Source organism: Ambystoma mexicanum, chromosome 7p, assembly GCF_040938575.1.
Source record: "Ambystoma mexicanum isolate Mex_15411 chromosome 7p, UKY_AmexF1_1, whole genome shotgun sequence".
Taxonomy (NCBI): Eukaryota; Metazoa; Chordata; class Amphibia; order Caudata; family Ambystomatidae; genus Ambystoma; species Ambystoma mexicanum.
This window is the reverse complement of record NC_090939.1, coordinates 586800448-586815435: the sequence shown is the minus strand read 5'-3', so window position 1 is coordinate 586815435 and position 14988 is coordinate 586800448. Positions and strand designations below refer to the sequence as shown.

Genomic DNA, 14988 nt, shown 5'->3' with positions numbered 1-14988 from the left:
GGTTAATAGAGCCCAAGCATACCAAAATCTCAATTAGATGGAACCCTTCTGTCTGTAGGAAACTAGTAGAAATAGTCTCTACTGATTTACATTGTAGGGATGATTTTATCTTTCCTGAATCAAAAGATCCGCTATATTGGGACAAAATGGTGGTAGTGGCTATTAAAAATGCTTTATCATATTTGTTAAGTAACCAAAAACCTTGCAGAATTGATACTCGGCACTCTTTTGATTTTGATATTAAATGTCTAAAATGAAAGAAAAATAGGCATTTTGAGAAATCTAAAAAGAGTAAACTTGAGTGTTTCAATATAGGTATCTGAAAAATAGAATTTTACAAAGATATAAGAATAAGATCAAAGAATTTCATATACTCAAATATAATAATCAAAATTGTGACATGATTAGTGCAATTTGCAAGAACAATAGCAGATATATATAGTCTGTAATTAAGAATAATCCAGTGACAAGTGGTATCAATGCTAAAAATATAATTCAAGCAGATACATGGAAGACTTTTTTTGGCTCCAAGTTTGAATTACCGATACGTTTTGCTGATAAGAAATTTGTTATACCAGCGAATTCTACATCTTTACCAGCGAATTCTACATCTTTAATGTTTAAATAGACGGTCGAAGATATTGAATGGGGCATTAAGAAATTGTCAAATTCAAGATCTGCTGGTCCCGATCATATTCCGTCATGTGTATATAAGGCAGATGTTAACTTCTGGGCCAGGATACAAAAAATTTAATTTGATAAGATTTTGACCTCAGGTGTGCTACCAGAATCATGGGTGACTGCAATTCTCATCCCCATTTATAAAAAAGATGATCCGTTAAGTCCTGGAAACTATAGGCCTATTTTGCTGACGGATGCAGCAGGAAAAATATTTTCTATTCTTGTTCTTTTTGAATTGGACAAGCAGTTGATAACTCTTAATGCATACTCTAAGGCTCAAATTGGATTTAGAAAAGCCATGAGTACTTCCCTGAATGCAACTATCATGGCCCACCTACTGGCAGGAACTAAATCAAGAGAGCTTAGTACTTTATATATTGCATCAATTGATATGACGGCTGCTTTTGATATGGTTGTACGTGATCTGCTATGGTTAAAGATGTATAAAATTGGTATGCCGGTATATTTAAGCAACTGGATTGCTAAATTCTATCACAATAGATCATATAGGATTCATATGACAAAAGAGGTGCACTAACTGAGCCAGTGCATTCATGTCTTGGATTAAAACAAGGATGTAATTATGCTGCAACACTGTTTAATTTATATTTAAATGACTTGAGATGAGATATGGAATATCAATGACATATTTCCTGCACGTCTATGTTCCCATAAAATGAATTGGATAGCGTTTGCAGACAATATTATTTTGTTTGATTTGACCCCCGTCGGTTTACAAAGAAAAATGCAAATGTTTTCTGATTATGCATATCAATTTAATCTGAAACCGAATTCATCTAAAACTAATATGATATTTAATGCAGGTAAAAAATTGAAAAAATATTTTTGGAATATAGATGGAAAGGCGATTTAATCAGCCTGAGGAATTTATTTACCTGGAATATCGCTTGAGTAACTTATCAACATTGAAAGCCTTGACAGAATATTTGCAATCTAAAGCAAGGCCTCTTTGGAGCCAGATGAAAGTTATATTTCAAAAATATTGTAAATTTTCTTTGAAACCGTTATTGGCAATTTTAACTCTAAAGGTGGAACCTGTTTTATTGTATTCCTTGGATATTTGTTTCCACAACTTGAAAAGTCAATTTAACACCTTACAGGGAAATTTGTTAAAATCAGCACTCCAATTATCCACTTCCATTCCCAATTGCATTATCTGGCACAAGTGTGGATTGATTTCGTTGGGATGCAGATGGGAATGGCGTGCTTTTGCAAATTATAGCAAAATTACTAATCCACCCATGAACATCATGATTAAAGGTGGTAGCTCAAGCTCTCTTTGGACATATGGTGTAAGAATGAAAGCAATTCTAGATTTATTGGGAGTTGACCAGTTGGATTTGCATAGAAGACCTGGCTTCGTAAAACAAAAATCTCTTTGAGCAAGACTGGATAACCACTATTGGGGAACTCACAAAGTTGAAGACCTATAAGGAATATCCAAAGTATTCACGCAAAAGGGATGTTTGCTGCTTATACTTATGTATCTTCCCATGTAACAGTGCAAGGATGTACTATATTAGATTCAAATTGAATCAGACCAGATATTGGGGCCTTTCAAAAGGAGGGTATTCCGAAAACTAATTGTCTTTTTCCCAACTGTAATGAAGGGAAAGAGACCTTAAAACATCTAGTATTGGAGTGCCCATATTTAAAAAATGCTCAAACAAAGCATTTAATGAGATTTGTTAATATCTTATTTATTGTAATGTGATACAGTTTTTAAAAAATTAAAACTTTACACATTTAACACACATTTACAGGAAGGTACAAGAAATTAGAATACTTACTTAATAATTAATACATCAGTACATCAAATGTCAATCAATTCATTGGACTTTCTCGTATAAATACATATACTTAATATGTATATTGACAGAAGAAAACCTTAGTAACACACTTAATAAGCAAATTTCCCTGAAGGGGGTGTTCAAATTAATCAGATCTTAGGTCAGGTCATTAAGAACAGAGCGAAGAATGATACCTCTTACTGATCACAACTACTCATTTGTTTTTCGGCAATTAACCAGATGTTAAATAGTGCGATATGGAGCCTGGAGTTTAGAGTGCTAATACAATAATTCCAGAACTCATGAGATCCCAGATGATCCATTTTATGTACATAAGTTCTGAAATACTTGGAATAATGGTGACTCATCGATGGGCACTGTGTTAACACATGCCTTGCTGTTTCAGAGTTGGATGAAATACCACAAACTCTGCAGTTTTTTATAGATTGTCGAGACACATGAACCCATGGTCTATTTACTAATGTGGGTAAATAATTGATGCGCAGGAGCAAGATGAAACGTCTCAACGCCGGGGAAGGGCAGAGATTGAGATATAATTGACTCTTCTTGAAAGTATAGAGGACATAAGTCACAAAACTGTAACTTTTCAAGGTAGCCAAATGCCCATAATTCTCCTGCCAGTCCCAAAGTGCGATGGACTTCTGCAGACAGTAAAACATCTTTTGGTTATCTTGGCCCCAACACGGGGACCAGCCGCTTGCCTCACTCAGCGCCAACATATCTTGCTCCAATTTAGACTGTTTACAACCTCCCAAAAGATCTTTTACACATTTCAAAAGGGGTTAGTTGGATTGTTCTTAATCTTAATGTAAAGCTCAGCTCTCTTACGCAATACAACAGATTTAAGGGAAAGAAGCCCTAGTTCTAAACGTAATATTGCCACCGGGATGCATTGGGGGAGACCAAGTATACGTCTCCAGAATTTCCCCTCCAAGAGCTGAAGCCAGTCTAGATTCATGTTAGTCAAAGATTCTAGCCCATAGGTGACCACAGGTATGAAACACTGCACATAAAGTTGTCTTGCACCCCAGATTGAATAACCACTCTGATCCTGGGTAAACCTACATATTAAAGCTGTAGGTTGAGCTGCTTGTATCTTTCTTGCCTGGATACAGAGTGTATAGTTACCTCTATTATCAAACTCCACTCCTAGATATTTATAAGAGTTTGTGTAATTAATTTCAAGCCTGCCAACATACACAGTGGGGCGTGCAACTTTACCTGCAGTATATAGAAGTACTTCGGTTTTATTCTGATTGATGGTCAATTCATTCACCTCTGCGTATTGCCACGGCCTAACTGCTGGTCTCTGAAGTCCACTGAATGTGTGATCAAAAATCACAACATCGTCGGCGTAGGCCAAGATAGTACACTGGGTCTTACCCACTTTTGGGGGACAATTCCGTATGCCCCGAAGGTATTCAGGTATGTCTGAGACAAAGAGGTTGTAAAGCAGGGGAGCAGTAACGCAGCCCTGCTTAACACCCCTTAACTGTGTAACTGGGCGTGTTAAATTACCTGTATTATCTAAGCGTAGCTGTACCAAGGTGTTTGTGTGAAGTTGCTCCAATTAGTAAATGAGAGCTGGAGGACAAGACCAACTTTTAAGTTTGTGCCAGAGTAGAGCTCTATTGACTGTGTCGAAAGCTGCCCTAAAGTCGACATAAAGAGCATATAAAGGTGGACTATTGGGCTGTAATGCCTTGTTCCTAAATGAATCCATGACTAACAAATTGTGTGACGTTGAGTAACCAGGTCTAAAGCCGCTCTGAAAATGGTCTAAGATCCCCGTTTTTTCCACCCATGCTTGTAGCTTTTTTAGTAGGAACGAAGCAAATAATTTTCCAGTGCTATCTACCATTGAGAGGAGTCGATAATTAGAAGGGTCCAGTCTGTTACCCTTTTTAAAAACTGGTATCAGAATGGCCCTTTGCCATGTGGTCGGCACTCTACCGTCAGCTATTACTTTCTCGAACAGTAACTTCATTAAGTGTGCCCAAAATAGGGGATTACTCTTTAAGACTGTGTTGGAAAGTCCATTAGGTCCCGGGGCACGAGAAGCTTTTAAGTTTTTGATGTTACTTAATAGATCATTAATAGTGACTGTAAAGGGGGAAGGTATTAGGGAGATATAACCAGATGACTCTTCGAACCCAGCGCCACTTCCATTACGCATTTCAAGAAAGGAAACCCATTCCTGGGCACCTATTGTGTTCAGCATTGGGATTCTCCCTTTACTCTTTGCTCCCCCTAGGATTGCCCATATATTACGGGAATTTCTGGAGCAAAGCAAACTTACTGTTTTACACCAGTTGCCCAATTTCAGATTTTTTTTATAGTGTTTTAACCACGTATGGTATTTATTTTTTAATTTTCGAGTATTGAGGGCAATTAGATTTAAAGAATGGTTAGTGGTTCTGAGTTTCCTTATATCTCCCCTAAGTTTACGTTTTGCATTGCGAATTATCTTATCAAATGGGGGATTCGAGGACATTTCCTTCAGTGCCAATGGGCGTCTGCATATCGCATGTTCCCCCGAGAAACTGGTTATCCAGTTTTCAATTTCATCGGGCGACATGGCACCTAGTTTTGTTGCATAGTCTATGTTCCACTGTTCAGTAACCCTAGAGGCCTTAATAATATTATTGTCAGACCAGATAATTCAGTTTGCTGGATAGTTTACAATTAATTCACCGCTATGGATATTCTGAGGAATGGAAAGAATAGATTCTATGGTCAAAATAAGCGGATTATGATCACTCCAAGGGCTCTGGGTTACTGACATATCGAGGACCTTAGTTGCCACTTCGGTACTGGTGTAAATATAGTCGATTGTACTCTGGTACAATCCCTGATGCCAGGTACTCTTTCCTGGTCTATCACTCTGGGTTCGACCATTCATTATCTCCAAGTCCCAACATTTCAAGAATAGACGCCAGCATTCACCCTCAGTATCCTCTAATGCAGTCTCCATTCTGCTGTCTTGGTGTAGGCCATTAGTGTGAACAAATCCCCGGGCCCCAATAATATGACAATTCAAGTCGCCGGCAAAAATAATGTGATTAGACCCGGTGTTCATTCTCCATTTGCCAATTAAATCGTGGAGTGCTTATTGTATTAGTTCTCGATGCTTAGCACCCGGGGGGTTGTAGACATTGATTATGAACACTTTTATCGCTGTGACATCCATCCCTAGTACTGCTTCAATTGCACAGATATAGTCCTCATAAATTGTGGATAGCCTGATACTAGGGATGGTATTCTTCACTCCAATCAATAATCCACCAAATGGGCGACCCCTGTGTCCTTTTTTAGCTGGACAGTAGTGTATAGCATAACCGTCCATGAGAAGTGGTGACATGAGCCAAGTCTCCTGGAGTAGGAAAAAATCTTGAGTACCAATAAGCGGAAGAGAACCCTGAGAGGTAAGAAGATGAGTGAAGCCTCGAGTATTCCAAGACAAAAGAGAACAAGTTCATTGCTTTTGGAGGACCATAGGGAGTGAGTCAGCCAGCCATTTCAAGGTGTTTTGAATATCACTTAGTTGTACCTTCTTGTTAGTAGGGAGGTTAGGCATTATGGCCTGACTGGTCTTCCTGGTGCTATCTACGCTTGGTATTAATGGGTCCTCTTCTTCTTTGTTTACATCAACCCCCAATCCCACCTGTGCTAGACTAGATTTATGAGCACGAATTAGCTCGATCGTTTCATGTACCTCACAGTGTAGCGCAGTTACATTGGGGTTGGGTACTTTCAAAGGTTGCACAAAGGAGAAATCTTCATACCGTATAACCCGCAGTTGTGGAATTAGATGAAGTTTGGCCAGCACTTGAGATCTGTTCAGCCATTTATTTGCATTCCTTTAATTCAAATTTTTAATGTAGCAAATTTTCAATAGAGTATTGTTAGGTTTATCGTTTTGTTTCATGGCTGATGAAGATTTCTGTGGATATTTATCTTTCCTGCGTGGAGTAGAATATACATTAGATTCTTCCTCTGAATAGATTGGTGATCCTGGCTCCTGATCATTGCTACTGACATACGAGATCTCATTAGGTTTATCAGGCAGTAACCAGCTAGTTAGTTTGCCTGCTTGTGCACTCAGGCGCTTCTTTGATCTGCGGGCTCTTTTCCGTGCTTTCCTAGATTTTATTGGCACGGGTGCTGTTGCTGGGAGTGGGGATGCTATAATCACAGGAACCTTTTGGTTCTTTAACTGTCTGGTCAGTCTCCATTGCTTCTTAGATATAGGAGCCACCTCCCCTTCCATTAAATCAGATGCCCTTTCTTCATTAATAGAAGGAGCCTCAGTTGTAGAGATTTCTTTGAGACTCGCAAGTTCCAGATGGGGGGTGTCTTGCAGGATTCGAGGGTTGGGTAGACCCAGATGGAGGACTGTATTAACATTAATTCTACCACAAAGTTTGAGTAGAATTTTTAGGGCAAATTGCATGGTGCCCATCGAAGTTTGGAGTTCAGCAATTGATGTTGCTTGGGAATGGGAGTTATCGTTTCCCCTGATCTCATCGGCCCCGGTTGACGCTTCCAGGTCGATATACAGATTAGGTGAGGCCGAAAGGCGGTCCGTATCCGAGGTAGATGATGGGATATCGGAGAGAGGTGATTGTAGGTCTTCAACTCTGCTAGGGATAGTGCCACCAGTTGGTATCAGATCTTGAGGCTCAGCGAATGATGCTGACAATGCATCCGTCGCACGCAAAACCTGCCCTTCAACTGTCTGGCCACCATTGGTGGCAGGATTTCCACCTCCTGGGAGAGGGGTCATAGATTTTTGTATGGACAGACAGAGATTCAACAGCGAGTTGTTATCAATATCCTCATAGTTAGAAACATCCAATGGTTGACTCCCATTGTGATTAGATTCATGGGAATCACCTAAAAGGTCAGAGCCCAATTTTTTTTTTTTAGGGATGACTTTTTGGAATAACGCAGGTATAGTGCCTTTATCGGGCTTCTCCCCCTCATGCACTATCTTATTGTCTTTAACAGTAGGTGTATGATCGTCCTTGGCACCGTTACCCCTCCTCAAGTTGTAGCGGGTTTTGGAAGTTTTAGGTTTAACCATTTTGAGCAATTTGAACGATTAAAAGGTAACCAGGATAAAAGAGGTTGTTAACACCTCCGCAGTCTCCTGATCACACGTATATTTGCTTACTTAGCAATATTTCATGGAATAGTAAAGTTCATCTTCACAGCCCTTACCTCCACTGAAGTTCGTAGTGTTTCGGTTCGATTGTATAGGGCCCAGTTAGCTAGGTTATATGGCACCCCAGCACCAAACAGCCATAAAACAGTCAGCGCCCTTCACACCGTCAGGCTTGCCGCAAGGGTGGCTGGGGGCTGGCTAAAAGCCCAGTTGGAATCACGTGACGAGTCACGTGACGGCGATAGACTCCACCTCCTGCAGGAAGCGGTCTGGGCACAGCAAGAGCTTCCCTTAGCTCGCAGTGCTGTGGCAGGAGCTGAGAGCAGGTAAAAGTTCCTTTTGCTAAAACGAGGCTTCCAGGAGCAAGTGAACACCCCGCTCGGGCGGCTGGGGGCTGGCTAAAAGCCCAGTTGGAATCACGTGACGAGTCACGTGATGACGATAGACTCCGCCTCCTCCAGGAAGCGGTCTGGGCACAGCAAGAGCTTCCCTTAGCTCGCAGTGCTGTGGCAGGAGCTGAGAGCAGGTAAAAGTTCCTTTTGCTAAAACGAGGCTTCCAGGAGCAAGTGAACACCAATTCAATTATGTTGATTGCATGGAAAGTTTGTGGAATCGACTGATGCTGGGGCAAGGGAAAACATTAATCTTTGCCCTTGTGGCATTTATAAAGGTGATTGAAGATGAAATACTTCTATTATAACCAAGTGATATGAATTCCACAATGGTGAAATTAATAGATGTGTTTGAGTATCTTCTTGTTTTGTGTATATTGTTTAGAAGGATAAACAAAGATTTTGGTGTTTTGATTGTTGTAAAGACTTCATTTTAAATCGTTTTTTGAAATTTTCTTCAAATATTTTCTTCAAAATTTCTTTTAAAAAAGAGATGTAATGATATACATATTTTGTTTAATATTGGAAAGTATTTTGTAATCGTTTATATTTTTTAACCATAAAAAAAAATCTTTGCCAAGCTCAGAATTATATGAAGGGTTACTTCTACCTTGTGCTGTTTTCCCACCACAGCTCTCCTTACTTGTTTTATTGCATGTTCCTTGTAGTGCCCTGGGTTGAAGTGTTGGGTCACTTCAATTGAATTCAATGCACAGGAGCAAAACTAAGGTAAAGGCAACGCCTGAAAGCTGAGATTGGAGTAGGGTGCCCCTCATGACTTGCAGCCATCTGGCAACCCTATATGCAGCTGGAGGAGTGTGTTATGGGGCCTGCTGGTCCCAGGCCCCGTTGGTGAAGAGCCATGTGGGGGAGGCCATCAGAGGCAATCAGAGTTGCAGTAGTAATTAACTGCCAAGCGGGAAGCCGCTCAGCCCTTTATTGGCTTGGTTACACATCTCCCACGTGTCACCGCACACGTGGTCTCTGCATGGGCCCAGGAGGGGCTTGAGACACAACATCCCATGCCAGGGGTATAGAACAAAACATTGCAAAACAAGAACAACATAATGGCAGCACCAACCGACCTTGTTACTTCTCCGATTTTCAGTATGCGGCAGACATCACGTTACATACAGGCAATTAGGTAGTTACAAGGATAGGCACACCAGCACTCGTTTGACTGAGTCCATTTTTGAACCCACTGTGAGGGCGGGAGCCCAGCACGGAATGCGCATCACTGTCCATTGCGGCAGGGGATATGACTGGCTCCTGACACACGCTGGGGCTGCATGGCCGCAAGGATTGACACAGTCACGGGGTCACACATACACCAGGGTGACATGGACATATCACTGGGTCCACTTTAAGTCAACCGGGGTACGCAGGACAGCAGTTTAAGACACATGGTTGATAACAGACACAAATTACAACATAACAATTGGTAACAAGTCAATTGGGGTGCATTGGGACGACTGTGAACCTGGGCAACCTTTATTAGTCCATGTATATTGGGGGAACACGTTCCACTGCCTGGCAAAGCTGCACCCAGCGTTACCGGGGGCCACATCGGCTCTTTAGTCCTTGGGGTGGCTGGGGTAGGGCTGTCAGCAGTAGCCGGATTGCTCAGTCCAGTTTAAGCAGCAGTGTGCAGGCAAACAGCTTGACACCTGTGTCACTGTTTTCCTGTCTGACGTCGCAGTCCGGCGCATCAATCGTGGGCTGGGGGCCAACACGCAGTGGAGGCCGGGCCGCTTTCTTTCCCCTAGGCTGGCACTTACTTTAATTGATGCTGCACCAGCCTAGACCTCGCCGCTTCCCTTCTCCTGCAGCCAGGAGCACTTCTTGCGGGGAAGGCTGGGTCCGGCTGCAGGCTGCGGCATACAGGCCACGTCCCTTCAGACTCCTCCAGGTGGGAGTACTTATTCAGGGAACGCAGCAAAGGCCACACCGCCCGCTCTCCTTTCTCCCCTCAGCTGGGAGGTCTTTCCATTGTTACGCGCCTGAGACCGCAACACTCTCTCTCTTCTACAGCGGCAGGGGTCCGGGCCGTGCTACTTCCTTTCCCCTCCAGTCGGGAGTATGTGTTGTGGGGAATGGGTAGAAGGGCGGCCCTGCGCCGGATCCGCTCTTGGCCCCCAGTGGGCTGTAAGTATTGGCGAGGTCCAGCTGGCAATGCTGGTCTTGTTAATATATTGTGTGCCAGGGAGGCCGGCAGCTCCTGTTTGTGGCGGGGATGTGGGGAGGTTGCGCCCCTCGTTGTGGCCACCACTCTGGCCTTGTTCTTGGCCTTGGCTGTAGGGAGGCCGTAACCCTCGTTGTGGCCACCCCTCTGGCCTTCGTTATGTGTGGCGCATCACGGCTTCCTTAACGCTTTTGGCCCACTTCATGCAGGGACCCGCAGTGTCCTTTACGGCGCTCAAGCTCTTGCTGGAGCGAGCTGGGCAGTGCCGGCAGCAATGCAGGGGCCAGGTTGCCCCTTGTCTTTGGGGATCGGCGGTGGACCGGATCCCATCCTCTTCGGATGTTATAGGGCCCGGTGGTCCCAGGCCCATGGGTGAAGCGCCTTGTGGGGGAGGCCCACAGCATGGTGCAGCGCGCGCTGAAATCAGATTCAAGCAGCCAGAGTTGCAGTAGTAATTAACTACCGAGCGGGAAGCCGGTCGGCCCTTGATTGGCTCGGTGACACGTCTCCCACGTGTCACCGCACACTTGCTCTCTACATGCGCCCAGGAGGTACTTGAGACACTACTTACATTTTAGGTTTGGCTGAACACGGACAGTTCCTGTAGCTCAGCAAGGCCGAAGCGTGTGTTGCTTCTGCCTGCTGTTCTCTGCAGCTTAGCCCGATCACCCCACCCCCCAGTGATGATGTGTCCTTAAGCACACAACCACAAAGACACCCAGTCCATTAATTAGTGAATGCATTGTTTTAAAGGCTCACTTTATACATAATGTGCCAGATGCAGCAGTGCCGCCACATGGGATCTGCCCCGAGGATGTCTCTGGCTTATTATCGTGTACAAAGGCTCACAGTGTTCCCCAGTTCATTTCGCGATCACTTTAGTCACAGTCGAGTGGCCTGCCAGACAGTGAACATTTCTCTACATATCCATTTACATTGTGCTGATCCTTTACCTTTTAGGTAGTTTGAAATCTGGAAAGCGATAATAAGTACGTGTTTGCCTTTTCACTAATAAAAAAAATATTTTTAAACATGGCTGTGCTTTTATCTGTTTCAGAATCACGACAACTGCTGCATGTATGATGGACTTGAGAAGGTATCCATTGGATGAGCAAAACTGCACTCTGGAAATAGAAAGCTGTACGTATTAATCCCTATACCCTGGCGGTTCAATTCAACAGTGCTCTTGGCGTGTTTTTTTCTAAATGCAAAACCACACGTTTTACAGCGGGATCGTAACAGAAATGTGACATTATCACTGCGTTTTTGTTAAGTCCACCTTTTATAAAGATTCGAGATATGTTTAATTTATATGATGCATATCTGGTTATTAAAAGAACACGAGGCTGACAGTCGCAAAGCTGTTAATCATCCTCCTCCGATTTGCCACTACAAGGCTTCTTATCTACACCACAAGAACCCGCAGGCTCGCATTTTAATCAGATGTAGCGTTAAGAGCAAAACACGGGCATTTCATTTATTTTCAATGTGCTTTGTTATTCATGAGCGATCCAGCTAGATGACCCACCCTGGTTCGTTGCAGAGACCCACTTATGATTAGGAATTCAGCTTTACGTGTGCACACAGATTCGCTATACAACTGAGCCATTTTCCACTAGTCGATTGGTAGTCGGATACATTATTCTTAATTGAGCTTCAGAAGTGCTGATTAGTCTCTGTTACCTGATGAGAAACTGTATTGCATAAATAAAATGTAAGCACTATTAACAATACTTTTGATTTGTATTATGCAAGCTAAAAATAAATGGTGTGTTTATTGCGCATGGATTTCCTAGAAAAAGTCTGTGTACTTTAAACGAGATAATGCCATGTGTTGTTATATTCCCTGTGCATGCATTTTTGTATCAAATGCTAGTATCACACAAGGAACTTGCATTGGTTTCACAAAAAGTCATCGTTGCAGAGTGGTTCACTCCAAACTGATTTACTTTCTTAAAGCAAGAGGATAAGAATGTGCAGCGGTCGCTTTGTGACCCTTGCCGATTTTTAAAGTACATCAACTGCTATATTTGGAATGCATCAATGGATAGAACAATGGTGCTGTTTAATATTCTGCTAATACCAAATGGGGTGGAAAAGAGGTGATATGCAATGTTGTGCAGTTTACCATTTTTGTCACCCACTTCACATTCCGTCTCTGCAGCTGATCATAATTGTCATGTATCAGTGACATGTGAAAATATAACATGTTCACAACTGGTGTCAAGGGGTCCTTCTGTAGTCTTTGGGAATGTTATATGGCTGATTGTTTTAATTTTTCTAAGTTGTTTTTAAGTGATAATTGGATGTATTGATGTATGTATTTGTATGTTATATGTAAAGCCAATTGGGCTAAATGCATATTTAATTAATTAATTATTCAAATAAAAAAAAAAAGTATGGGCCCTTCAAGACCCTCACGTTTTATGCTTTTGAGTTCTTTACCTGGGGATATATTTTGTAAAAGGGTGATGGTGTAGTCTTGCGTATGTTATTGACTTATACCGTGCACTGTTACCATTTGCATGGTCTCCAAGCGCACACATGGCTTTGTAAGAAAGTGGGCAGGGTAGGTTAGTGAGGGAAGAGGGAGTAGGATAGAGGTTGTGCTCTTCTGTTGGTGCTTTGTATAACCAGGAGAAACTGGCATATGTGCCTGTCGGCTTTCTTAGTGTGTTTGGATTGTGCCCACTGGGGTTATTGTTTCCGGAAGGGCAACATCCAGTGACTGGGTTGTTTGTTTACGGTAGTTGGTTCTTATGGCGGATGTGTGAGTTGTGTGTTTGTGTGAGGGGGGACTGACCCATTCTCGTGCTTTGCTTACATGCAGTGGGGAGCTTTATGATAGTTGTTTGAGCTTGTTGACCAATAAAAGTATTTGAAATTACATGAACAAAAATAAATTTCGCACTCTTTAGGATTGAAATTATTTGTAATCTGTGATGTTAGACCTCAGAATATTGCATTCACACAGATAATAAGAGGGTTTAAATAGCGTGTTTTTATTTGCCATTGTATCTCACTGTCTAGTTCCTGTGATCTACAAACGCAGGCAGTTTCATTTCAGTAATGTTACTCCGGGAATCCCCTCGTCAGTTGTTTTTTTTTTTACAAGATTCAAAGGCTCTTAGTAAAATGGCTCTTAGTAAAATGATCATGGAGAAAAAAAGACTGAGGCAATTATGCATTCGGTGTGGGCCGCACACCCTAAATTCCCACTAAGGGTTAATCAATTTCTTTTGTACTCGTTATTCAGTTAATAAAGTCCAACTTCAATCATGATTCAAAAATATGTAGATTTTTTAATTTTTCAATTATTGTGTTTATAAAGTTCATAAAAGATTGTGCTTAATTGGTTAAACTTCACCAAAAAAGCTAATTATCTCAGTTAAGGCAAAACAGAAAACCCATCCGGCTAATGCATTTCGGATTGTATCATTCATCAGAGCCAGGTTAGTACTACACACGTTATAATGCATTATAGGTGGATTTAGAAGGTTTACAATGTTTAGGTTCATAATTAATCTGTGCACCATGTACAACAACCAGATATTCAAGAATTAACAACCAAAATGATCATAATTAACAAACAGGGCGCCCACAGGGACAGACAAATATTTAACATAAAAGTGAAATTGGAGAAAAGAGAAAAAACAAACAAGTAGGCATACATCGTTACAAATCATAAAAATGCAACATTTACAAAGATAATGATTTTACTCTATAGTTCAAATGGTTAATGGAACTGGTCAACTACATACGAGAATGGCAACGCAATCCCTTGTGATGACTACGGTGCTTAAAGGTCAAACTAGCAGCGTGTGCTTACTGTGCCAGGGTGTTAATTGTCGTGCTATACTATGTGAGAATGCCTGTGGCTAATTTAGCATGTCACTAACCTGTGTGCCAGTTTGCAACCCACGCGTACTGTCCGCGTGTGGTGTTGCTCTATGAAGCACTGCCTGGTATGGAGAGAACAAACGTGTTATCTCCGTGTTACTTACTGCTGTCAATCTATACGCGATCTGGCTTCGCGTTGCATTCTACAAAGATGTATTGCTTACCTGGAGCGTTGTGAGCAGCGTCTTGCTCGATCAACTCCGAACAGCGTCTGGGACTCGCGGTTCGTGTTGTTGCCTTGGGCAACGTTATGTAAACAAAATGGCCGTTCGTGTGATACCAAGTCGGCCATATTGGTAGAGGCAATACTAGGACATTAATGGCTTAGAGTGTGAAATTTAGTTAGTAAATGTAAAAAATGTAAATATAAAGATGTTGATTGTGCATGTAAAGGATTATAAGCCTCACAATATCTGCGTGTCGTATGTTGTGCAGCTAACACGTGTATGTTCTGATAGTTTATGTAATTAGCCATTGATGTAAATACATGTTGCATATAGATGTACTATCTAACATACATAAACAAAATGAATAAATAATAAATAATACAAAATAAATAATAAATATCTGAAGACAGTTTTGCTAGAGAAAACAGTGAGGACTCAAGTATTTCATCCAATGAATCTTTACTTGTAAGATCAGTAATTTCTGCAGATAAGATCTGTATCTCTTGTTCTAGATTCTGTATGTTCGTAGAAAGCTCCTTAATCGTAAGTAGAATTGATGAAAAAATAACCATTAGACCAGCAGATAAAGGGGGTGCATTGGTATTATTAAACACCTCAGATTACGAAAATGAATGCAAAAGACAACTGGACAATCATAATGTTTATG

At 41.7% G+C, this 14988-nt stretch overlaps 1 protein-coding gene across 3 annotated transcripts in view; it reads left to right on the top strand.

Annotated features, from left to right (window-relative positions):
* Window positions 1–14988, top strand: part of GABRB3 (gamma-aminobutyric acid type A receptor subunit beta3) — a 1350469-nt gene that overhangs the window by 1021094 nt on the left and 314387 nt on the right. For all 3 annotated transcript variants that reach the window (XM_069636590.1, XM_069636591.1, XM_069636592.1), the window contains one exon: window positions 11312–11394. In XM_069636590.1, coding sequence (XP_069492691.1) covers window positions 11312–11394 — 83 coding nt within the window. The remainder of the gene's footprint in view (window positions 1–11311; window positions 11395–14988) is intronic.